This window comes from Catharus ustulatus, chromosome 5 (genome assembly GCF_009819885.2).
Source record: "Catharus ustulatus isolate bCatUst1 chromosome 5, bCatUst1.pri.v2, whole genome shotgun sequence".
NCBI classification, from domain to species: Eukaryota; Metazoa; Chordata; class Aves; order Passeriformes; family Turdidae; genus Catharus; species Catharus ustulatus.
Genome location: NC_046225.1, coordinates 44,999,095 through 45,026,556, shown reverse-complemented (window position 1 = coordinate 45,026,556; position 27,462 = coordinate 44,999,095). Strand labels below are relative to the sequence as shown.

Below are 27,462 nucleotides of genomic sequence, written 5' to 3'. Positions count from 1 at the left end.
CTATTCTAATGAGTCCTAACTCTACTTCAAATAAATAAACTCACAAATTATACAAAGGAGACAGTGAAATTAAGATGTTAAAAATAAAATGCGTCACCAACTTATTGGTCTCTGGATTTTGTGTGACTGAATGTTACTGTTAATATATGCACAACATTTACAAAACTAATTCAAAAAAGTCTACTTTAGGTCTAAAGCACATTTTAAAAGAAAAGAAACTACTGAAAACAACAATTTATCTCCAATGTCTATTTGAAGTTGCAGCACCACTAGAATAATCTTTCTAGAAAAAAATGTACATTAAAAACTGTATTTAGAAAACCTCACCAAGTTATTCTAGGCAATTTTACAAGGCTGACTAAATTAAGACTTGTTTGCTTTTATTAGATATCTTACAAACTGTATTGTCTTAAAAGGACTTTACTAAAAAAATAAGATTAAGGTGGATACATTAAATTGCAAGTGAGGCCAACTGCAACCAATTTGTAAGCAATACTTCTTCACTGTCTTTACTAGGGAGAGACTCCATGTAGAAATCAACACTACAGTTACATTTGTAGATACCAAACCCATTCCACAATTTCGACACTGTGCAATACCAAATTTCATTCTTTGCAAATGTACAAAACATACAAGTAAGTATGAAAGCAAAAAAACTTACCAAAGGATCAGAGTGCACATCAAATGTTTCATTTGCCATATCTTTTACCAATGTTGCTTCCAGAAGCACTCCCATGTTGCTGCTTTGCTCTTTTTCATCTTTGGTCAGGTCGATGTTTTGAGTACAAGGCATCATTAAGGAGTTTGAACCTTCCATTTTATCATTTAGCATCTCTTTCAAGTTCTCCCCAGATGCTGGAAGCACAGCAGAAGCCAAGGAGCACGCCAAATGGGTAGTGCTTGCTTTGTCAGTGTCTTGAAGACTTTGCTTTAATGTAGGTGTTCTTGAAACCTTGTGGGAAGCGTTTCTGGGATGTGCTGTAGCATGTCCAACTTGGTTAGTGAAGAGGTGTTTGTTAACATGTAGCTTGTGGGGCTTATTTACAGGCAATTCCACCTTAGTATCTTTAGCTAGATCTACTGGATTTTTCAGCACTTTTATAGAGGAGGAAAATTGCCTTGGGGAACCAACCCTTGAAGGTGAGGAAACAGATGATAGTTGAGGGGACTTAGGAGACTGTTTTAATACTGCACTGTCTCTTGGCTGTAGCACAGGTCTAGACACAACTTTTGGCTTAACATTTTTAAAATTAGGTTTGGGAAAACTAACTATCTCTGATTTCTTTGTTTTGGTTAATGTTGATGCAACAGAGGATCTGCCCATTGGTTTTCTTGCAGTTTGATCTGAACTAGATTTAAGCCCAGACCTTCTGTTATGCCCTCCTACAAATGCTTCATTTGGTTTTAGTCTAGAAGACTTGTCTCCAAGTTCTTTCAAAGCTGGAACAGAAAAAGTCCTATTTTTTGACCGTTCTTTAGGAGTTGAAGTATATAGAGATGAATCACTTCCATCAACTGTTGGACTGAAGACCACAAAAGTTGCTTCACATTTCACCTCAGGCATAACCGTCTTCTTTAATTTTGGAACACTGCAAGATACAGAAGGAATGTTGTGCATATTCTGAAGAGCAGCATTTCCAGAGATACTTTGTTCTTTGGTTAAAAATTCACTAGTTTTGTTTGATACTTGTTCTCCTTCCATCTGATCTACTGGGAGAAGGTGCACACTATTTACAAGACTATCCATGCATGTTTCAGCACTGGAAATCTCAGTTTCATCATGGCAAGGAATAATCTGCAAGGATTTCACTTGGTCATCCTCATTAATATTAATGCATGGTGATAATGCATCTTGTTTATAAGGATCTATACATCCAGCAGGTAGTTCTACAGCCTGTGCTGCTGTTTCCTGCGAGTTTCCTTTACCAGTATTGATAGTGGTTTTTTTGATGGTGTTCAACACCTGCAGAGGTTAAACTGGGTGTTTTTTCTGAGCTGGTTCTATCAAATTTCTCTCTGATACATACTTCAGAAGAGACTGATGTTTCCCCCAGATGCATGTCATCATTTTGATCAGTTCTCAGATTTTCAGCTGTAACATTAGTAACATACAATGTGCTCAGCTGGCAGTATGCCCTGTCATTCTTCAGGGACTGCATGCTCTGCTCTGAAGCAGGAAGAGTTAGTATAGACTTAGAGCCAGTCTGACTGTAAGGCACTAAGTGTTTGATACTCTGATTTTGCATTTTTGCCATAGCAAAATCACCTTTTGCTAAGCTTGTTGATGTTTCCAAGCCACAGTTCAAAGGACACATACAAGTCTGTTGAGTCACAGAAGACTTGCGTGTAGCATCCATATCTCCCATTGGAGCTCCCGTGCAGCTGTATTTGCCAGATATCTTCTGCAGATCAAGTACTTCAATACACTGCTTGTTTAAAAGACTTCTGAAGTCACCCTTATGTTCAAAAATGGTATCACCTTCATGCTCAGCTGCTGTATTTTGGTCAGTTGAATGATCATGTATTTTGTCAGCACAATTCTCTGAGGAAGGTGTACCTCTGTCACATGCATAGCTATTTCCATTTTCATCCCTTATAAGTAAGGAAGATTTCAAGCCATTCTTTGCTTTGTCATCGGACTTCCCAATGTTCATTTTGAAGGCTAACTTAAACCGTTTTCATTTTATAATTCTTTAAAATCCCAGAGAACGCAGATTCTTCTGAACTTCGCAGAAAAAAACCCAACTGCTTTTCCCTGGAACGTGTCAATTGTTCTGAAAGATATTTAAAAAGCAGTTCTTTGTTTTCATGTTTCCCAAGAAGATTCAAATGTTCTGGAATTAAATAGAAATTTTGAGAAGTCAGACAAACCAGGATTTTAAGACAGTACGCATTGCTAAGTCCCTAGTCTTCAGACATCAGAGCAGCAACACAGAAGCAACACTCAGAATCCCAGTGAAGAAAAACCTCAGTCCTCACCCTTAATGCAGAGCAGTAATAACCGCAGAGACTGTTTTATCTCTGCATTGAAGGTCTTTTCCCTACCCTTTCAGGCACCAATGCATAGCAGAGGCAGCTGAAGATTATCAAAGGGTTATTTAAGACTTCTGTGTTGAAATAAAGAGAGGAGGTTTGTGATCAGCTCTGCAGCTACAGCTCCATGCTGGTAGGGCAGAGCAGAGCCATATATTCTCACCCAAAACCCTTTGGAAAGGTGAAGGGACAGGATCGACATGGAGAGACGATGGAGGACAACTGACCACACATGGGGTGGAGATGCAAAAACAAAAAACAGCACAGAGCCCTTGCAATATATAGACAAGTTCCTGACAAGCACTAAGACTGTACCTAAGTAACTGTTCAAAGCAGCAGGATGACCTCCATAGCATTCCATATAAAAGGCTCCTAGTACCAGAAATGAGACCAGAGGTAGGAATAACTTCAGATTTATACCATATGGTTGCAGTGGATGGGGCCACAAGGAGGCTCACTTTCAGAGCAATAAAACCTGAATAGGTGGGAAGAAGTTCACTGGATCTGACAAGGCAATATGGCTCAAGATGCATTCATGGACAAAGGTCAGCTTCCCATGAGGAAAACGAACACCTGTTGAACATGAACACCTGTCTGGAATGATAGATTATACTCTCCAATCAAAGAGCAGGAAGGAGGACACTTGACATCAAAAACAATGAGCAAACAGGTCTGTGGTGTTTCAACAAAAAAGCAGACATCAGAGTGTGGTGTCCTCAAACAAGGATACTGAAGTAATGACATACTTGAAGTTTGGGGCAGCAGACATGTACATCAGGATTAAGTATGGATGGTGGGTAGAATAACTCATAGTTCACATAAGAATTGTATTAAAGTCTGAAATTATTCCATTGTTTTAACTATGGTGACAATACTGGATGCAATACAAGACAGTTGTAACAAGATTAGAAAAAATGATAATAATATTAATAGTACTAATAGAAGATTTATGGAATAGCAACGTTGATTAGACACACTGAAGAATAATTCTGTAATCGTATTTTTGTAGAGGAAACAAAGAGTGGTTTGGGAAACAAGTTTATTCTGAGAAGAAAAGCAACTCTTGATTTGTTCTTTATGTTTAAATCCTCACAAGAAACCATATGAACCATTCTGGAAATCACAGCAGGGGAAAGAAAGCAAACTCTTATGCACAAATACTTTTGAAAGCACAAAATGAAGCCAGCACACTAAGTGGTGAAAGGGAAGTTCTTGCATTATTCAAAATTCCCTTGTTTCCTTAAAGTTCACTTTCTTCAGTTGGAAACACAGCTTGAGTAACTACAATAATTTCATGAATACAAGCTGCACTGTTTTGACTAAAATTTTGCTCCCACACCGGAAATGCGGCTTACACTCAGGAGCAGCTAATATGTGAATAATTTTCTGACATTTCCAACCCTGGAAGTGGAAACCAAGGTGCCGAGTCGAGCACCTGGCAGTAAAACACGGCATTGTGTGATTGTTACAAATTGATTACTCTGTTGCGGCGCGGGTGGAGCCTGGCTCCATGCAGGCAGCACAGCACGGGGAGAGGCGGGGGAGCTTCCTCCTTCAGGCAGTGCAGCCAGGGGGAGAGACGGGAGGCTCCATGCTGCCATCCCCACAGCTCGGGGGAAGACGGGGGGCTCCCGTCCCAGCCTGCCGCTGCCGCGGGAGCAGGGGGGCTCCTTCCCCTCCTGCCTCCACAGGTGCCGGCGGGCTCCGTCCCTGCCTGCTACCATGGGGCAGCGCCGGGCCGGGGTGAGCGAGCCCAGTGGCAGCAGCAGCTAGCCACGAGCGGCCCCGCCGAGCTGGGCCCCCTGGCCCTGTTGGCAGCCCCGAGTGGGCCGAGCCTGCACAGCCCGAGCCCATCCAGTAAACCCCGCCATGCCGCGATTCTGTTACTATTTGCTAACTTTGTTGCACGCAGGTCCTCGCTGCGAACCACAGAGCGGCTCATAATTGGGTGCGGCTTATTTATGGACAAGGAACGCGATGTTTGCCAACACCCAGAAATGCAGCTTATAGTCCGTGCGGCTTGTATTCGTGAAATTACTGTACATTCAAAATAAAGCCTTTATCATACTAATGAAAAGTATAAAGCTGCAGGGCCCATAAACAGTTTTGAGTACAAAAAACCACCACCCAAAGTAAGACTATTTTAGAACTGGAAGAATTTGTCTGCTCACTGTGAACGAAACACAGATTGGCTTCTGGCCCACAACCTTGTCTTTACATGGTACTTAGAATACCTGATTCAGATTGAAAGTAAAAAGACCATGGAAAAAGGAGACAAAAACTATCCAGATCAGATAGCACAACTTCCTATGCCCCCCTCCCACCTCCAAGATGAAATGGCTTATCTAGCTAAACATCTCCTGGTTCCTCAAGGCTGATCTAGATCTTTTGCTTACCCACTATTACTCAATCCCTAAAGAAGCATAAACAACTGTAGTACTCTCACTTTCACCTCCAATTTGAAAACTTCAGGCAGATTGAAGAGTTCTTCAAAAAAAGTCTTCCCTGAAGACAGGGCAAGAATCTGTTCTGCATAATTTTCCATTAGTTTAAGTCAATCACAGAATTAACTGCTGAGAAATATTTGCAAACTTTGCTTTCACTGTTGTTTTGACACATCAAAACTTGTTTCTACTTGCCTAGATACCTGCCCTTAACATAGCTTACTCATCCAGTCATGCAACAAAAGATTCCATTTTGATCCAGCATTAGCTCAGATCAAACCACAAGTCTTACCTCTTTCAAGACATTTCGTTCTGAAGAAAATAGGTAGCTTCAATACATCAAGACTAAGCAAAAATAAAATCCCAAGAATTTCAAGAATGGTGCATTACCTTACAGTATATGGAGCTAATAATGCCAAAATTTGAAACAATACAGGTAGCTAAGTAAAGTTTGAAGCTCTAAAAAAATAAAAGTAGTTTTGATACCAAGTAGAGAAATGAGGAAGCACATTAAAGTTGCACATATGAAGGTGTACATATACACACATAAGTCTGTTTACTCAGTGCTCTGAACTTTCACATAGTCAGGTAACATGTAGAAATAAAGTAATAATTCAATTATTTTTAAAACAAATCTTCAGTATAGTAATCAATACTTTCACAAACAAGTAGACCAGCTTCAAATACAGTTTCACACCCACATTTAGAGTCCTGAAAGCATCCTGCATAAAAAGAGAGGCATTCCTAAGGATCAGCTATGGTATTTAAAAAAACTAACCCAGATGAACATTATTCCTTAAAGAACTGACATTCTGTAACTCCCCATGAACAGTATGTTCATTAAGTTTATGAAAACACTTCCTGGTGATGGGAAATTCATTAGTTTTAGATTTGCCATAGAAGGTTAAGTGAAAAATTAACCTCAGCCCAGCATCTACTCCATAGGGGAGTCAGTAGCAGACATACAGACACAACAGTTGCCCTCACCAAGAACGCACTGTTCCTGGCAACTAGTGACTTGAGGAATTCTCTAAACTAAATACTAATAAATTTGCTTTGACTTGGTTTTACATCAAGCATTATGAATGCCTGGCCTCCACAACACACTACAGTGCAGTGCAAAACAGTTCAGCTGGTTTTGCCTCCAGTAAAGCTCAGCTTACCCAATTTCAGTTGTGCACACAGCACAAAAAGTCTTTACTACCTCAGCCTTAAGTTTTCCCCTTCCTCAAGTGAAGTAAGGAGCTTGGGGTAAGAGTAGTACCACTTGGAAAAACAACAAACCAACCAACCAACAAACAAACAACAAGAAGCTTGGCAAGTAGATTTTTCTAAAAAAAGAGGGATTGGTTGCCCATAACCCCAGATCCAGGACACCTATAAAAACATACAGAACTTGGCTCAGAGCAAGATCTTGTCACTTTGCTAACCAACAAGAGGTGCCCAGGGGACGTGTTGTTAAAGTGGCAGGGGGACAGTCACTTGTTCAGTGTGAGGTAAACAGGAATCAAAACCAGATAATTAAAATACACAGTTCAACTCACGGGTTAACAAATTCAAGAATTCAAGTCAGTTTGTGCTAGTGTCCACAATGCAGACAGACATATGCAGACATAATTTTTGCTTTTCCTGGTACTTGATTCTTTCAAGTAAATCATCACAGAGCATTTATTCAAACCCATCAGCTATGTTTGTGAAGCCTGTATGAAGAGGGACAGGGGGTGGAGAATAAATCTGAAAGGAGAGGGTGTGCCCAGCCATGCAGGGAGGCAGTCTAGAAGTGCTCCAATCAACTGAACATGCTTTGATACCAGACAAAACGCAGCATCAGCATTCCCAAAGAAAGTCATATTTCACGGTCACGATTACCACAGTCCCTGAAATTAAAAAACATACAAAGCATTTAATATGTTAATGCATTACACTTCAACCAGTTTACTTGACCGTGTTACACAACACAATCACAGCAATATAACTTTTTCAGCATATACACCTGAAGGCAGAGATGCCATCATCCACAGCAACTACACGTCCCTCCCAACATGATGCTCAGTTTTGCTTGAATATGCCCCATAAGAAAGCACTAGGAAAACACAAAATGGTTCATACAATGCTGCATTTACACAGAATTGGAAATTTCAGAGCTGTGCTGCCTCAGCAATGCCACATTCTAAGGTAAATTAGCTTATTGCCAAGTTAATTCAACCTATTCTAGAGAGGATAAGTTAAGCTCCTGTAACAACTTCACACAAAGATTTATAACGTTCAAGCACAATCTACTCCTAAAAGTGCATTACATTAAGTTCTCATATCCTCAAGGGATTGCTTACTTCAGAATACACAGTATCACCAGCGAGTACACTGTGAAGGTGTTTATAAAAGAACAAAAACTCCAACAAGCTACCAAACCAAAAAACAAACCCATCCCATAGGGTAGCTAAGCAGTATCTGTATGCTGTGGTCAAAGAAATTTTTAGAAGTCAGAAATCATGTTAGACATTTGCCATAGTAAGCAGAAATCATGTGCCAAGTTATGTTTGCAAGCAATCGTCCAGCACTTTTGACTGAAGGAGTGCTATCACTTCCAAAGGCGTAAGCCATCAGGTTTTGCCTTCTACTGGGCTAAGCAGCAGCACAACAGTAAGTTGCAGCAAGTTACAGTAGTCAAGAAGAAGTTACAGTAATCAAGAAGCATTAATTTTAATCAGTTACATCTTGGCTCTAAGATATGGAAGAAGTAAAGTTGAACAGCAGTTTCATTGTTGGAATCAGACATTCGTAAGTTGTACAAGAGGTTTTGACTACCCATAAGATACTCCAACCATGACACTACCATCAGACTACACCAAAACTTGACAGCTGATCCTAATAAGTACATTAACCCTTGTAGTTTTTCCTAGCAGTGAGTAAATGAGACAGCAATGTTAGCACCTTCCCCAAACTCTCAGCCTCCAGTGATTCATCCCTGAGTGTTGGTTCAATGGAAAGCTTCAGAGGCTTTCAAACCCTTCTTCTCTGTGCCCATTGTTACCACTTTGCTAAGATAAAAAGTTCTAATCTATTTACAGTAATTTCACTATTATAAGCCACACCATTTGACTAAAATTTTGGGTCCGAACCCAAAGTGCGGTTTATAATCAGGTGTGGCTTATATATGGACAAAGAACAAAAAGTTGCTGTTTTAGTTGGAGGACAGGTGTCTGCTGAGAAAAGCAGGAGCTTCTCCTTTGAAATGGAGAATGCCCTCCCTCCAAATTATTATAATTTTGAAATCAAGCACCTCTCAGACAAAGATATGGGAATTAGGAATAACAGCTCTTTTCTAGGGAAATTAAATAGAAATACAGTACTACAAAGAAACAAACTCCAAACCCTGACAAAGTCAGAGCACAACCTGACACCCCGTCAGGCAGGGTTTTGGTAGCAGTCCCATTAAATGGTGGTTGCAGTCATCCTGCAGTGACAGATGCGATTCAGCTGAAGCAGTGCTCCTGTAGAAGGTGTAGTTTTCCTCTAAAGGTCCAGTGGTGATGTGGAGAAATTGGGTTTTCCTCTGGAGTCCAGTGGAAAAAGGGGCTACCTTAGTGTCCCAAAACCTCTGTTTTTATCTTGGTAAGAAATGTTGGGCTCTTCCCCCTGGCTGGAGCAACTTCCAATGGGATGAAGTAATTTTATCAGTCCCACAGTGGGACTCAATGGGCCATTAGCAGAAAATGACTCGCCGGAGGAAGGATGGGTTGTGAAAAGATAAAGAACAATGCCCCGCCTGGTTTCAATGGATGGCCCATTAGCAGAGTATCTCCAACAGAGATAAGGATCACTGCCCCCATCCTCAACAGATGGTGATAGAATAGATACCTTTTATGACACTCTGTATGGTAACGGGCGACTTATAATCAGGTGTGGCTTCATATATATGGACAAAAAAAACCGAAAAGTTGCTGACACACAGAAGTGCGGCTAATAATCAGGTGTGGCTTATAATCATGAAATTACTGTAATTACTTATAAACTCTGGCCATCCTTATTGTCCTGTCTTTAAGGATATTATGCTGTTCTCTCCATTTTCAATTTCAGACTAATTGTAAGCATGTAACACATGTTTATACAGTGGTCTTGATTAAACAGTTCTTCTTTTAACTGACAACTTTTGAATTTTATTGTTAGGTAAGTTTTAGAAGAACTCTGTATTCAGTAGTGGAATGTTGCCCCAGTAATTTGTTTAAAGCAGTAAATAAAGCCCATCTTTTATTTAGATAACCAAGATACTTAATAACATTGTCTAGAAATGTCATCCAGTATTCTATGGATTTGGAGGTACATGCAATCTCCTAGACCAGAGTGTTCTGCAAATGCATGTATGTTTCCCCCTACTCTGTTTTACAGCAACTGCCAGGATGAAACTCAAGTTAGAGTTAAGCAAACACCAGCCAGCGACAAACACCAGCTATTAACACACTTCAAGTAAGCAAGTGTACTTTATTGCCTGAGATTAAGTGCAAGATCAAACAAAACCAAAGCTACCTATTTGAATGTGCAGATGAGAACAGCAGTAAGTCCCTCGCTTGAATAGTCCAGCACACTCCCATAACTTAATCGGACTCTCATATGTAGCTTAATTAAAACAGCATCCTTTGCTAAAAGTGTCAGACTGCTTACGAGGTTTTCAAAGCATGGTGCAGTACACAACTGCACACAGGGTCACAGTTACACACATAGTTATAACTTGTTTATCCACAGCTATCAAAAAGCCTGTGCATGGTTTTCCATGAGATCAATACTTAGCCTTTTCCTCTTTAGGAACTTGCAAGAATGCTATTAAGTTCTTTCTAGTGGTAAATTAGACATTATCTTTTCAGGAAGTGACTTTAGGGATTTATTTTTTGCTATTTTATCACAACTCAATTATTTAACAAAAGCATATGTCATTATACAAGGAAAGATAAGCTTTCAGGCCAAAATGAAAGTAAGGAGCTAGAACTTGAAAAAATAAACAGTACATTTATTATGGCACTTCCTTGCAAGGTCAAGGTTCAGATCCTTCTTTTTGAAAGACTTTACTCAATTGGTAGGCACAAACAAGCCTGAGACTGTCAGAGCTGTGTTAAACAATCCACATCTGTGTTCACATTATTTGACTAGATAGGGATTACAAATCAGATCACCTTCTCTGTTTCCTGGAATTCTGCTAAACTAAATGTAGCAGTGGACAAAACCAAAGGGTACATTCATACATTTTGTTATCTTGAAGCTATGAAACAGTGGGGAAGGATTATTCACAGAAATTTTCTCTCTGACTGAAATATCAACCCCTACTGATTAAAATATCAGTATAGGAAGAAAGGCAGTAAAGTATTATGAAGAACAAAAATACTTTGTGAACTCTTGCTAGCTCTGTCCATCTGCTCACACAGACCAAATACGGTCTGTGCTCTTCAAGAGACACCTCGAGTTTCAAGCTAGTCTTCAGCTATCCAGCAATATTCCTGATGCCTCTCATCATACATTCTTGATCACAGTTTCTCATTCGCTGACAAAATTCCATTCATCAGCACCCTTGCTGCCCATTTTCCTTCAAACCAAATTCAAAGTAGAAGTTGTTCCAAACTAATGGGTCATTCCTCCCACCAACCTTTCTATTCTGCATGATATGTTCCTCTTCTTTTACAGACCTGTCAATCCTCTTAACTTGGTCCACGTTCTTCTCATCCTAGCTAAGTCAAATCTAGTAGAGATGCAGGTACACAGAGAAGCAGTGCAGAATAGTCGTTACACCTTGGATTCTCAAGACAAATGGCAAAGTGTTTTGCTGGTGGCTTTATGGTGGTTTGCTTTTGGTTGTTTTCCAGGTTTTGTTTGTTTGGGGGGGTTTTGTGTGCAATTTTTAAAATTCAGGGTTTAAATAGCCTGATTATTTACTAAATAATATTTAAGTGAAGACTGCTGATAATCTCTTGTCTGACAAGTACAAAGCTTTCACAAAACAGCAAGTACAACAGGCAGAAACACTCTGCAAAAGCAGAGCAACATCGCAAGAGTGGTGGCTAAAATGCCAGTTGTAACCTTGCAGGAAGAAAAAAAAAAAAAGTTGTTGTTTCCTAAGAATGTGCCACAACTTGGCAAGTCAGAGTAGAAATAAATAGCTTTAAACCATTGCTGTGATAATGGTTAATGTGCCAGACAGCATAGGCTGAGAGTTCTTAAGGTTATGTGCTAGCTTGAAACTTTTCATGTTCCTGAACTTGTAATGAAGCATCTGTGCGCCCAGCCCTAGTGTGAGTGCTGTACAACTTGGAGCTGACATTAGCAGAACTCTTTGTATGGACTGTATCAATGAAATCAGGACAGCTAAAGACACAGAAAGACTCATCTGCTCCCATGCATTGCATGTCCTTCAGATCTTCACCTACAGCTGAGAAGCCTTTCAGCATTAGGGCTATATTTAACAGACATACAGTATGAACTAGTTCACAGAGCATCTGGAGTACTCTCAACCTGTAGTGAAGCAAGATACTGTAAGTACAGCAGTATTATTCAGTTCTACTGGGATATTCTGTGCAAATGTCTTGGTTTCAAAGGTATTTGCAGAGAAAGGTAGGAATCCCTCCCTGGGATGAAGAGTGAAAGTCCCCTCCCCTACAATTTATTATCATTTGGAAATTAAGGGGGGCTCTCAGGCAAAGATATGGGTTTAGGAATAACAGTTCTTACTAATATATCTACAAGACAAACAAAAACATCGGCTATGAAAATTAGCGACAAAACAGAACAGTACAACTCAGTTCCAATCCTCAGCAACAGACGCCGTCTCCCTGCTCTCAGTCCCGGTGGTGGTGGGGCAGGGCAGGTCCCCCGCAGCTGCCGGGGGCAGGAACAATGGCAGCGGCAGCCCAGGTGGGAGAGGGATAGAGGAGGGACTCCCCCTGCTCACCGTGTGGAGAGTGGTGCTCGGCTGGCTGTCCAGAGGTGGCACGCTGGATCAGGGAAAAAGCAGCAGTGCAGCAGCTGGCAGCAGTGAGCATGGCTCCCCGTGTTGGGACGGCAGGGGGTGGTAGGTCGCAGGTCCCAGATATCTTCCTCTAATGAGCATGGTGGAGCAAGTGTGTCCCCCAGAGCACAATCAGCTCTCCTCCTCCTTCCCTCACCCTGCCCTGGTCTCCCAGTGTCCTCCCTACCCCTCCCCTACCTCTTCTGTCATTAAGCAAACGTCCTAGGGTGTAGCTAACAAGTTTCTTAACATTACAATGGGAAAATTCCACAGAAAAAGGAAGAGGACAGCACAAACCCCAACAGCAAAGCATCTAAAACCTGACAACTTTCTATGAAAAAGCAGACCAAATGGTAGCTAATGACTGAAAGTACAGCATCTTTGCCATGACATTGCTTTGTAGCAGAAATTGAAGAGATAATCAATACGCTTAGGATTTCTCATATTAACCAAGTCAGAAATTTAACCAGCTTGCATTTTTTTGCAGACTCAAAAGTTGCTTGCTGTGCAGTAGTGGTCATTTATTCAGTAAAGACTACAGCCAGCCAAGAACAGTTTCCACTGACACATCAAGAAGTTCTACCACTGAGTTAGGACTGCACTTTTGCACAGCAACATCATCACAGGAGAATTGAATTCTGAAGATGCAAAATTTGCCAATTAAAAAATGGTGCTTTTAGACTTAAAAAATACTTAGATTATTGGTTTTATATAGTGAAAAAAAATCCAACAAAACTGCAATAAACTGGTTACAGGAACCAAACAGGAAGCAGCACCAACCCAATGATTAGAAGTTCTAAAAGCATAATGGTTGTTGAGGATTTGCAGCAAGTATTGTGGGACAGTAGCTTAAATCCCAACAGTTTTGCCAGTATTTCACCTGCAGTGTTGTGCAACTGAGATCTGGAACAAGGGGGGCAATTCACAACCATTGCTTCACATGTTGTAGTCTCAGGCAAAAATAACCTTAAATAATACACATTTGGTTTATATTCAAAAGAAAATTTTGTTATTCTTTTCCTACAAAGGAAAACATTTCTCACAGTGATATCATCCCTGACACAAGAGCGTGTATCTTCTACATTTTTGGTTGTTTCCGTCTGGACCCAGGACACAAAAGACCCCAAATCCCAGAGGGACCAGGCTCTGCAAAGCTAAACACAGCACTGCACCTCCACAACAGACAAATGGCAAGAAATATGCTTTGGTAGTTGTGCATAGCTGGTTTAAAAAAAAAAAAAAAGAGAAAGCAACAGCTTGATTTATGCAACACTATTGGGTAGGTTGCAGTCAATGCTCTCCGGAAAGCACGAGCCCACTGTGCTGCTTTACATAGCTGACAACTGCAGGATGCTCGCAGCTCCACAAGGGCTGAAATTCCACCAGGACCTTAAGGGTGAAGGACAGGAAGGGCAAGTTGGGCACATGCTGCTTGAAAGGCTGCCAGGGCAAGGTTAATCCCTCTCAGGGGGTCCCTTGAATAAGATATGCAAGCTTGCAGGTTGTGCCCTGCAGTTTCTCCTCGGCCCTTGGGATGGGGCTCCATTTGAGCCCTAAGCAGCAGCACTCCCAGAAAGAGGGGTGCTGCATTTGCAGGACAACAGCAGGACTCAGAGCTACTGCACAGAAATCAAACTGTCAGTCCACATGACATACCACAAGAATGCTGTAGTCTAGCAAAGAATTATATATTTCTTCCTTAAAACCAAAGTGGTACAAATTAATTTTTTACCATTTTTCCTTTAATCATTTTGCTTAAAGTCAAGCATAAAATCCAACTGGTGCGTGTTGCAGACTACATGTTGTTTTATAGTATAGCCAAGCCTCTTCCAAAACTTTATTCAGAGAGCTGGAGGATGTTATAACTTCAAATGTTAACTCCTCAAAAAATTATCCCCTTTCAACTAATAGCTGATTCAACAACTTCCCACTAAAGTAAAGCATATATACGTCATCATATCATTGCAGACACCCTAGAACTACAATTATATGTTATATGGGAACATTAGCTTAGATTTCAACTCAAGACTAAAATAAATGCCACAAGCAGTGACAAGTGTTACACATCCCATGCCACATCCATACTTGATGCTCCCCAGTGAGTTTCAGCTTCTCTAGAGACTTCCATTAGATGAGATATATGCACAGCTAGAGGACTGTCTCTGTGCTAACAAGTGAAACGGCAACCCTCTGATTTTACAATAAATTAGATCTCATAACCCTTAAATAACTGACAACCTAATACAGAGTTATGATTAACAATTAATCTTTTCCTCTGGCATTTTTTTCTCAGAGTCAACTTTGTCTTTTTTGCAAGGACTGATCACACATTAACTTATGCCTCAGTCAGGCAATTCACTTACATACACGGACTCCACAGTCTTTAGAACTTGCTGCCATGAATTAACTACCCAGTCTGCAATACAACTCATCTCACATTTAACCCTTTTGGGTTTGCCTTCACTGGCTTTATAAGCCTGATGGAGTGAAACTGCATACAGGGAGTGACAGCAGCATTATGATTTAGAGGTCATCACTGATCTGGTACACTTTCAAGCAGTCATTCTACAACCAGACATCCAGTCTTCATAGCAGCAACCTAAACAATACCATTTATTAGGCTAAAACAAATTAAAGACATGCAAATCTGCTGCAGTAAATAACTGGAAGAACACAGATAAAGGCACTTCTCACCAGTACCACCTGAAAAAGTCTTAGGAGAAAAAAAATTACTGCAACTTCTATAGATTCTGCACAGGGACAGGCAAAGATTCTGTTTAAATGATACCTTTATATTCTTACACCAAAACTCAAGGCTTCTCTGGCTCAAAACCATAGAGAGCACCAGGGTTTAAAGCATCACTGTGCACAAGCTGTGCTTTTCAGGTTGTTCATCCAAGAATATAAAACATATCCATCATTAACTGAGAGAGAGTATTACTTGGATTTACATTGGTCACAGGCCTTCATTGTTTAGTTCTGCAGAGTACCAGCACCAAATGACAGCTTCTGGGGCAGTCACTTAACAGTACAGAAATCTATGGAACTACCATCTATAGCAAAGGCAACACTCTGATAAGGCAAGTATTTCACCACTCTGAACTGCAGGTGGAAAACTCGTACAAAGGAGTAACACAAAGAAGCATACTTGAGTAACTTCATACAGGTGACATTAGTTCGGAACATAGATAAGGAACTTCTGCATTTTCAGTTTAAAGAAGCATGAAAACAATTCTCACACATATATTTGGGCAGCACATTGCATGGGGTGAGGGGGAGGCATTAGGGAATGAGGAAGAAACTTCATTGGAAGAAAATAAACACAAAACTAATGTTCAGGTACCCAGTAAAAGTTAATTAAACTTGCACAACCCAAATACTGTCCTGTGAAGGGTAACCAACTTCCTTTTGAAAGCAATGTCAGTTCATTTAAGTTTGCATGACAGAATTACTTCCTCTACCAGCAGCAAGTTCAACAAAGCTTGTCAGTAGATGCTGCAGTTTCTAAATTTCCACCTAGATATCCACCCATTTGCAGTACACAAACAAGGATCCTCATGTCCTGCTCAACCAGGACTCTTCAGGCACAGCTTGTTGATACAACTTGTCTGGTACATGAAATCCCAGCAGGTTGAATACAGAAAGATTGCCTATGCAGACACAGGGGAAGGGAAAAATCCCCAACAAAATAATCCCAAACCACAACACACCCAGTGCTGAGTAATCTTAGAAAATAAACAGGGGGAAAAGTAATTAAGCTTCTCCTGCTAGGAAAATGCATAGCCCTAACTGCCAAAAGCTGAGGAAAAAAAAGCTGAGCAGAACACCCAGGAGAATCCACAAGATCCACTGGATCTCTCACTTCTGTTTCTCTAATTTTAGAGACTATTTGAGTGCTTTCTCCCTCCTTCATCAGGTATTGCAGGGCATTCCTGGAAAGGAAGGCTATTTCTACTTTGATGTTTTTCCTTCAAATCCACCACTAGGGTTCTGCTCTCTCCGAGCCATTTGGATAGTATACTGCTCACAAATGCTCACTGGAGGTCATTAACGCTGCATTAGAAGTTTTCTCCAGAGGAAGTGGCCTCACAAGAACCAGGGTTGGAAGGGATTGGCACCTGGAAACCACTTGCTTCTGTCCCCTGAGAAGTCCAGCTACAGCAAAGCCTTCAGGATTGCAAAGCAGTATCTGGTGGTTAGACTTAAAACTATTCAATGCTGAAAGTAACAAGGAATGGTAGTCCGCAAAATATTTCTATGAATATGGTGGTGACAATAAGCTTCTTGGGCTCAATTTCTTCTATCCACAAGGAAGTTCCTGGTCAAAACTAGGTATGCCAGAAGTCAGAAGGGAGGACAGCACCCAGGAACTGGAACAATTATAATGCAGGAGACCAAGGTTCAATCTTTGGGCAAGTACTAAGTGCTCAAGTTGGTCCTGCTCTTCTGATCTTGCACATGAGCAACTGACTGGTGCCAAATACTTAATTTCTGACCACTGATAAGGTATTTTAGGAAAAATAAGATTTTTTTTTTGTTAGAAAGGAGAAAAATGTGTATTCTTAAATGATCCTGTGACAGGTAAACAATCTCTACTGAGGCACAAAATATTGGTCTCAAAATCAAGTAGTGTGTCAGACAATCAAGCCTTCCACAGCAGAAATTTTTAGACTGAGCCCTTTGACTGTTTTCTGCACAAATCATTGTAATACAGAGAATGGTAGGTATGAAAGGTAGCAAAAGTAACTGTTTACATAATAAGCTATATCAAAGTCTTCTGAACTGTTTCACAAAATCTTCCTCTCCCCACCCAAGGCAGAAGCAAGAGTAACTGCCTGCTTAATTGTCCAGTTTCTGAAAGTTTTAAGTCCTACCAGTTTACTACCCACCTCTGTCTTAGTAGTTGCACCAAAACTAGTGTGTTTTTTCTATCACTGTGTCCCTGAAATCCAAGTCTACATAACATGACTGAGAATTTGGGGTTTTCAATTATTCCCATCCACATTTCAAATTAAGTTGGCTAAAAATTTAAGTGCTGTGGACAAGCTACATTCATCCCTAAAAATTATTTAGGTATACAAACCTGCAATCCCATGAACTATAAAGAAACCACAATTTCACATAGCAGGTGGTAATACAAACCAGTTCCAAGCCAATCACATGCTATAACAGAGAGGCTGGGAATTCCATGAAAATGCTCGCTATATCCAATATACTTGAGAGATTCCCACAGACTCCACTGAAAGAGCAAAGAGCCTTACACATAGGGAACAAACTGGCTTTCACATACCAACAAGCCAGAGAGCATGTTTTGGTTTAAGCAAAGTAATCTTCACAAACACAAGAACACTGCTGCCATCCATGCCTTCTCCTATTCAGTTCTGTGGTCCAGCTTTGCAGTCAAATTTTACATCTTCCTATCACATGGTTCAGTTACTTGGCACAGAATGGACTGAACACAAGAAACACTACCATTACAACATGCTTACTTGAACAAAGTTGCTCAGCATTAGATTCCACATGTAGAAATAAAATGAAATAAACCTCAGTATTCAGGTTTACTTGTACGTCAGTACCAGTTTGTTTGCTTATATGGCCACACAATGGAAAAATACATTTTATAAACTATTTCGCATAACAATTACAAGCCTTATCACAACCACTGATCCAGTGCAATAATACACTGGAGCTTGCAGTTAAGTTACCTTGATGAATGAGATGTTTATCTCTAGCTTACTCTTTGATATAAAGAGTAACTCATTTATAGTTTACACGGACAAAATACAATTTCAAGATTTAACTATGAAATGCTCACTCTAAATAACGCAAAATATTTACTAAGATCCCTGTTAAGTTTTCAACATCAAATATACATGCATATTAACAGTTAAATCAGTGAATAATTTGGATTCCAAACCAAGCACAGGTAAACTGATTCTATTCTGAATCAAACTATGTAATAAAGCCAAATCAGGCTCTGCTAACTGGAATTACAGCACCAGAACCATGGGCAGAAGTTGGCATTTGCACAGACTCGCACCATGGCCTGAGCAGATCCATCTTGCATGTACCTAGAAGGTCACTACATTCAAAACGGTAACTTATGGAAGGAGAAACCAAATATCAACTTAGAGAACATTCCTGTGGTCTCGCCACCATACTTCTTGAAAATTGAGGTGGCCAAATTTCATGTTTCTCATATTACATGAGCTATAAGAATCTGACAGCCCTGGAAGGACATCCCACATCTTTGCCAAGATGCAGAGTCAGCTGAGGTCCAGGAAAGCTGATAGCTTCTCCAACACAAGGGGAACTATTTAAGCAGATTTAACAACCAAGTAGACGCAGCTGCAGCAATCACAACTGCACTCTCACTTGAACAATAACTACGAAGAGTATCATCAGGACAATGGGACACCCCAATACTAGACTCTCCTGACTGTAGGCTGCCACATCTACCCCACAATTAGAATAAAACCCAACGAGTTCCCACACTTGATGCTTGGGGAAAAAAAACAAACAAAAGTTCCAGTAAACATAGAAAGAAAAGTAAAGGCCCCTTTTGGAAAAAAGTAGGGCAAAGCTGGCTTTGACTACTGACTTGGGAGGGGGGACGGAAAGAAGAGTTAGAGGTGAATGAGAGTCACGAGAACACATTGCGCTTAATAACCTTCCATATTCAGGAAGAAACAAGATGCCAGTACTGCCACGCTTACTTAGAAAAAATATATACAGAGAAATAATACCAGCCACTAGCTGCTTCAGTGTATTTCTTACACACAACAAATTCAGCCACTATAAAGATGCAAATACAAACCACCTGCTTTCACTAACTAAAGCCTCATGGGTAAATCAGAGTCAAGTTTAAAGCGGGGAGTGAGGAGCCCTCACTTGCAAGACAGACGGGCACATCTGCTTTACAAGCACATGAATGAGTTGTCACAGACAGCCTCATCTACAGCAGAGTGACCAGGAAGAGGAGATGTACAAGAATCACGCAATTCTGGCCAACAACTGGTACTGTGCAACCACCTCAGATCATAGTAAGGGAAACAAAGGTTTGTGGACCCCACCACTGTCTCCACATCCTGCACTCCATTCCATCTGCTGAGGAAGTTATCAGTTTTGGAGAGAAATGAAAAGCAGCATATTAGTGAACTGTGACAATGGTTTCCCTTTCTCAGTTTGAAAATATACAGCAATTTCATGATTACAAGCCGCACTGACTATAAGCTGCATCTCCGGGTGTCGGCAACATTTTGTTCTTTGTCCATACATAAGCCACACCTGATTATAAGCCGCTCTGTTGTTTGCAGCAAGGACCCGCCGCACAAGAGTAACCAATTTGTAACAATCGCACAATCCCACATTTTACTGGCAGGTGCTCGGCACTTCGGCTGCACTTCCGGGGTTGGAAATTTCAGAAAATTTTTCACATATTAGCCCCTCCTGAGTGTAAGCCACATTTCCAGGGTGGGAGCAAAATTTCAGTCAAAATGGTGCGGCTTATAATTGTGAAATTACTGTATATCTGTGCTTACACACAGAAAGGCATACAGGTCAGAGTCCACAGCAGTTTTGTTAAACATTTAAGCAGAGTCAACTTAATGCACTTTTCCAGACTTTTTGGCAAGAGATGTTAGCCTACTATGCTTCAGGCAAAATCTGCTTGGCTGTCAAGGACACCCTTGATACCATGCACCAGCTTCCATTTTGAGTGTTTAAGACACTATTCCTCACATGCACACACTTTCTTGCACGCGCTCTCACTTTTCAGCATTAATAAGATAAAGACATTTTATTAAGAAAAATCTTAAGCTTTTTGGAAAAAAACCACTGCTACCCGTCCTACTCGATGACAACAGAAAGCCACAGGTGAAGACGTGAGGTATAAAAATGCAGGCACAAAACTAATTCCTCCTCTACCATTTCTGGATTAGAATAGGAGAATGCTAAAAATGGATACTACTCTTAAAAGGCTGTTAAATGCGAGAATCATAAATTTAAGATACTGTCACTGCACTACAATCCTTCAAAAGCTACTTTCAAGATTTCTTTAGAAATAGTTACTACTTTTATCCAACAGTGACCCATAACCAAACTGTTGCACCCAGCATTTCCTCCTGCAAAGTTTGGGGGTTTTTACCTTTCTTTCTGAAACAGTCACAGCAGACTTAAAAGTTAAGGTGAAGCTGTGGCTACTTGCAGGCCTGGAAAAACTCCTGAATCACCAAATGACTGAGGTAGCAAGAGGCAGCCAGCCCACTATCACTTGAGCATGGGATTGTACTTGTTTGTAGGTCAAGTTAGTCCTGCCTACAAAGAGTATTTATTACAATTCAATAATATATTCAAGTCAGTAACTGTGTTGGTTTGAATACATTTTGTAATAACTTCCTTTTCTTCCCCAATTCTAGTTTTAGGTCTTTACCCCTTCCATAAGGGGGAAACAAATTACAGTAATTTCATGACTATAAGGCGCACCTCCGGGAGTTGGCAAATTTCACAACTTTGTACATTATATAACGCACACCAGACTATAAGGCGCACTTTTTTTTTCGCAGCAAAGATCTGTGCAGCGTGCAACAAAGTAACGAATTAGTAACAGAATCCCGCCATCGTGAAGTTTACTGGCAGGCGCTCAGTTCACAAACATTTTTCACAGATTGGTGTAGCCTTTAAACACAGCCCCAAGCGCCCTCCCCATACACAGGGCACGGAACTCCCACCTGCCCTGGCTGGTGAGGCGCGGCTTGGGGCAGCCACGGCTCACACCTCGAGGCGCCCACGGTTCGGGGTGCCTCGGGGCCGGGCAGGCTCGGATCGGCTCCACTTTTCCCCCGCCGGGGCCAGGCGGGCTCCGATCAGTCCCACTTTTCCCCTGCTGGGGCCAGGCGGACTCCGATCGGCCTGCTGCCCCCTCCACCAGGCTCGGGGCGGCTCAGGACCGTGGGCAGCTCGGGATGGCTTGGGACTGCCCACGGCTCGGGACGGCGCAGGGAGAGAGGGAGCGGGCAGCCCCATGTGGCTGCTGCCGGCTGGGGGCCGCCCGGTCCCGCCCACCCCGCGTGGCTCCTGCCAGCCAGGGGCTGCCCGGTCCCACCCACCCCGCGCAGCTCGACTCACAGCTAGCACTTCCAGGTTGGCAAATTTCGCAACTTTGTACATTATATAAGGCACACTGGACTATAAGGTGCACTTCCAGGTTCAGACCAAAATTTTAGTCAAAAGGGTGCACCTCATAGTTGTGAAATTACTGTACATTTCTTATATCCCCTTTAAAGGTTTGACATTTCCTTTTAATTTAGCAATCAAATACTGGCAGATCCTGTTTCAGTATTTTAGCTTAGCTAAAGATAGCAGGATCAGAAAAGATCAGATACAGGAAATCAATACCTTAGCATGCAAAGATCAATGATCAAAGATTACTTCAAATACTAAGAAGAGCAAAATATAAAGCCACTAAGCAGAGGCCCTTTAACACTCCCAACTCCCCATTTTAAGAACTGGAACTTGATGACTCTTTCTAAATTTCTAATAGAAAATGGCATACTATACTAGTTTTACCAACACATCAACCAGCCTTCCAGGAAATAGTGTGTCAGTAACACATGGAAACTACTTGAAGGAGGTATTTTGGCATTTACCTCTCAGCTTGGAATGTTTTTAGCCTTAACTGTGGAAACCACTAACACTTCCATTTTAGCTGTAAAATTTAAACCACCAGGGAACATGAAATCAATGACAGTATATGTTTATCATTCAATACAAGCCACCAATCACAAAGACTACCACTTTCTACGTACTTTTTACAACTATAAGATTTTCTTTGAACCACTTTTGAGCAAACAACTTCAGAAAATGCTAATGATTTTTTCAACCTCTAAGCAGTAAAGAATAAACTGTAAACACCACATATAAAAGCATGTCTCTGTTTATGGAACAGACAACTTCAAGTAGTAAGTCTGGGAAATTATTTGGTGCATAACAGCAACTTACACTAGGGCACAGTAGAAACATCCCACAAACTACTTACCATAGTCAAAGCAGAAGCCTTTCAAAAGACTCAAGCCGAGGTTGAGTTAGATTAGTCATCAAACGTTCTCCTCAATAGCATACAGCAGAATACAAGTGATCAGTGAGAGTAAGAGAAGAAAAACCAAACCAAAGCAAAACCATAGAAGCCAGGTTACAGAGAGTCCTCTTATGAGATTTCAACTTTCAAAGATCAGTTCAGCCACGCAGCAATGAGACTCGGGCTTAGGAATTTTCCTTAGATGCTCTGCCAGCACTGCATCAAAAACTCTCTGCATGCTACCAACACATCCAGAGAGCAAGCTTGACAAAGGCTTCACAAATTTGACAAATGTTATTTGAAGAGAGGTCTTTTTTGATCTTGTTTACACTGAGGGACAAAACTCTAGATAACAAAATAGGCACACCTTTGCCTGCCCAGGTCTGAAGTAAGAGGAGGATGAACGTAGTCAACTCACTTTTTTTGCAGCTGAGGAACTCTGAAGACTTGAAAACCACAAACTACAGTTTTCATAAAGCTGTGGGCTACCACAACTCACACACAGTCAAGCTACAAAGTTACTTCAGAGCAATTGCTCTGCCCAGGACCTCCTGCAGTCCAGTGCCATTAGTGCTGTCTGCACAAGGCTCGACAAGTGCTGGGCGCTGAGAGCATACAGGTGCTGCAATGGCAAAACTGTGACCTGTGCTCCAGGTCACAGAGAAACACACACACACAAGCAGGTGTTTCCCCCACTGTCACTGTCCTTTCCCCATGCACCACAAATTTCAGTATAAAATTCCTCTCCACTGGATTGCATATTGTAAAGTCTGCAGAGCAGCGTGGATAAATGTAATCTTAGCCTACCTTCAGACAGCCTGAGAAAAGAACAGCTGTTTGGAAAAGTCATATTATATTGCAACACATCAAACAATTATTTACTTTTGCCTTACAGAACTAACAGTTCTCACTCCCCTTTTAAAAGTGACATAAACTGCAGTCTCTTAACTTCTGTCTACTATGGGCAAGTAAAGGTAAAAATGGTGCTTCCAAAACACTAAAGACTTTCCTTTACTAAATTAATGTAACCACATCATAGAATTAACCTGGAAGTGTATAATTTGCTGCTAAACCTTTTTACTCTACACTTCTAAATGAATTCAGCATTGCAGGAAAACTGGGAAGAGAAAAAAAGAAAACTAGAATACATTAGTTATGTGAAACAGCGTTAAAGTAACTTTCACCCTCTGAAAATATTTCTTTCCTCGGGGTATGAAAGAGTTGTAATAAATACAAAGAAGTCAATTTTAAAAGTTAATTAAAATGTAAAATTATAATAGCTACAACAGACTTCATTGTTACATATTCATAAAATAATGTGCTCACTGACACTTTTAAACACAGATAAACCACTACTTTTGGGTACACAAATTTAAAGCTGAAGAATTAAACATTTCAGAATAATTTCTCTTTTTGAGTGAGAACTTTCTCTGCATTCATCTATTCAGTTCAATCAATGTCTGAGTTTTCAAGCTATAAAGGAATGAAGCCAATTGAAATCTCTTGAAAGATCACAAAACTAAACACCTTTTTTTAAAAACAACCTCCAATATTTCAGAAACAAAGTTATGAACCTAAGGTATCCAGTGCATCCAGGTGGTGATACAGAAGTATTACAAGAAACAACAGTTACCTTTAATTGTAAGTGCATCATTATGGAAAAAGCCACAGAGCATCAACTCAGTGTTCTGCCTACAAAGAAATATGTGACAGCTGTTATTGTAGTGTTACTACACTACATTCTTTTAGCAATAGATAATAAATTAATAAAACAATTACTTTTTGAAGAGGACACTACTCTTTCAGCTATCCCATGTTCTTGGATGACAACCTCTCTTTACCAATGAGCTTGGTAGCATTTGAACTCTTCAAGGTGTCAGACTAATTTGCCAAATCCAAGTTTTCTGCCTTGCAAAAGTTAAGTGGATGGCAATGGGCTTTGAACTCCATCTAAGACACAGCATAATACAGCTGCATAGAGTTACCAATGGAAGAATATGATACTGGAAGGGCCAAGACTTTGGCACTACACAGCTTGTCATTGAGATCCCATGTCACAGCCTCAAATACTGGTTTACTGCACGTAACATCAGTACAGTAATTTCATGACTATAAGGTGCACCCTTTTGACTAAAATTTTGGACTGAACCTGGAAGTGCACCTTATAGTCCAGTGCACCTTATATAATGTACAAAGTTGCAAAATTTGCCAACCCGGAAGCGTGAGCCATAAGCCGAGCCATGAGGGGGGGGCGGGAGCAGGCGGACGCAGCCGGCAGGAGCTGCGCAGCGTGGGCAGGACCGGGAAGCCCCCAGCCGGCAGGAGCCACGCAGGGAGGGAGGGAGCAGGCAGCCCTGAACCGCAGTAACCCCGAGGTGTGAGCTGTGGCCACCCCGAACTGCAGCAGCCACGGACCACGGTCGCCCCAAGCCCCACTTCACCAGCCGGGGGCAGGTGGGAGTGACGGGGCCCACACACAGGGAGGACACTTGGGGCTGTGTTTAAAGGTTACACCAATCTGTGAAAAATGTGTGCAAACTGAGCACCTGCCAGTAAACTCCACGATCGCAGGATTCCATTACTAATTCATTACTTTGTTGAACACGGCACAAAACTTCACTGCAAAACGTGCGCCTTATAGTCCAGTGCACCTTATACAATGTACAAAGCTGTGAAATTTGCCGACTCCCGGAGGTGTGCCTTATAATCCAGTGCACCTTATAGTCATGAAATTACTGTAATTTAATACACTACAGCTGAAATTTAATAGAAAAGTATTGAGCTGACTGCCTTCAGAATAGGTATACTATCTGCAGGCTATAACCATCAAGGCTAATAGAATTGGGATTATTCAGCCTAGAAAAGAAAAGGCTTCACGGTGACCTACTTGATGCCTTCTATTACCTGAATGGAGCTGACCAGAAAGATGGAAACTATTTACAAAAACATGTAGTGAGAAGACAAGGGGGAATGGTTACAAACTGAAAGAACTGAAAGATAGTAGGTTTAGATTAAACATTAGGAAGAAACTATCTACTGTGAGGGTGGTGATGTATTGGAACAGGCTAAACAGAGATGTTGTGGATGCCTCATCCCTGGAAGTGTTTAGGACCAGGTTAAGGTGAGGCTTTGAGCAACCTGGTCTAAATGAACATATCCCTGCTTATGTCAGGGGGGGTTGGAATGGGATGACCTTTAAGGCCTCTTCCAACCGAGCCCATTCCATGATTCCGTAATCTCTCAGAAAAACAAAACCCCACACAGCCAGAGTAATCAGAAGGATCTAAAGCAATAAGTAAGTATCTATCGACTGGGATGATATTCAAGCTGAAGAACCTCACCCTAAGCACTACAAGCATTCTGCATTCAGAATCACTGGGTGAGCCCTGCTGCAGGTCAGCTGGCACAAAGGATAAGGTACGTTAACCATAGCCACTTAACAGCCATATACTAACACCACCCCCAAAAACAAAAGCACCACCAGTGGAAGCTTGCACACACAGGCCATTCCTCCCCTGCTGTGCCAAGCCTGCCTCATCTCATTACCTGACTTTCCTTGGTCCCTAGTTGAACTTGTTATGGCTTGATTATGACTTGAAATATTTCTTAAAAGCTGCTCTTTAAGGTTAGTCAATACAGTGCTCTGGACTGATGTTTCTACTTCATTACTCCCCATTTTGCCCATAACAGTCTCTCTCATGGAGATTAACATACTTTCACTCTACTTAAATAGAAAAAAAAAAAAAAAAAAAAAAAAAAAAGTAAAAGTGATCACCAACCGTCTGCCCTCCTTCTCCTCTCCCCTTCAGAGCAGATCCAAATTTATCTTCTGTTTGACCCATCCATTCATGTTTTGTAAACTGATTAAATCTGCAACCTGCATGCTTTCCTGAATGGGCTTTTCCAAGTTTTTGCTTATCGCTTTTGGTTGCTAGACTCTTTTCCCAAAGGAAAAGCTTTCCTAGACTAAGGATGCTAAAGAATGCTGTTGGGAGCAAGCTGACAACACATGGCAGCACCTGGCACAGATCACTAATCTTCTGAGTTAAGCTGACAGTTTGAACACATTGTTCTTCTTCATCTAATTTAACATGCAAGGGATAGAAAAGAACCTTTTTCTTCAGAAGTAAGATTTTAAAATTTCATCTTAAAAGTTCCTACTGAAAGTTTTCTAGCTGAGGTATTTAATGTGTTATTTCTTGAATGAAACACAGATTGTCCTTTTATTGCCCATCTATAAAGCACTCAAAAGTAAACATTTTCTTTCTTCATCTTCCTTTTACCTCTGAACTACCAGCAGGAAAGAGGCTGGTCTATGAAAAGGAGTCTCTCTGTCCTCCCTTCCTGAGATGGTCCACAAAAAAGTTATTTAAGTAGAAACTTCTTTTTCATTTATAAGGAAATCGCCAAATACATATTTAACTGTGATAAAATTGTCTCCAACTACTGACACAGATGACACTTTATGTAGAAGAGTAAGTAGTTCATACCAGTTTTAAAGTTGTAGCAGTCACGTGGAGGATGCTTTTTGGTACTTTGCAGATTTCCTAACTTATGAGGGGACACCCCCCACCTTTGGTTCATATAAATCACATCATAATATGTGATGTATGAATTCTGTGCTGGACATTTGCAGTATCATTCCTTTCTCCAGGATCCAAACATGAGCTCAAGCAAATACCTAACACTGGCCCAGACAATTTCACTTTTGTGCAGTAGTAAAACACCAGAGTTAAGCAAAATACTCGTTTGTCTGGGAAGTTGCTGCAACCTCGAATACTTTTTCATAGTCTTGGAGTTGTGGAATTTATGATTATTTTCATTAAGAGTTCTAAAGTGCAACATTTCCCATCTATACATGTTGAAAAATTCACATACTTGTGTAACTTGAACATGAGATTTGTATAAGAAAGTACAGTAAG

General features: G+C 40.9%; 1 protein-coding gene across 1 annotated transcript in view; it reads right to left on the bottom strand.

Moving 5' to 3' along the window:
* Window positions 1–27,462, bottom strand: part of MTUS1 (microtubule associated scaffold protein 1) — a 119,348-nt gene that overhangs the window by 79,559 nt on the left and 12,327 nt on the right. Inside the window, 2 exon segments of the mRNA XM_033059590.2 lie at window positions 662–1,936; window positions 1,938–2,834. Of these exon segments, the coding sequence (XP_032915481.1) occupies window positions 662–1,936; window positions 1,938–2,654 (1,992 nt within the window). The 5' untranslated portion in view covers window positions 2,655–2,834.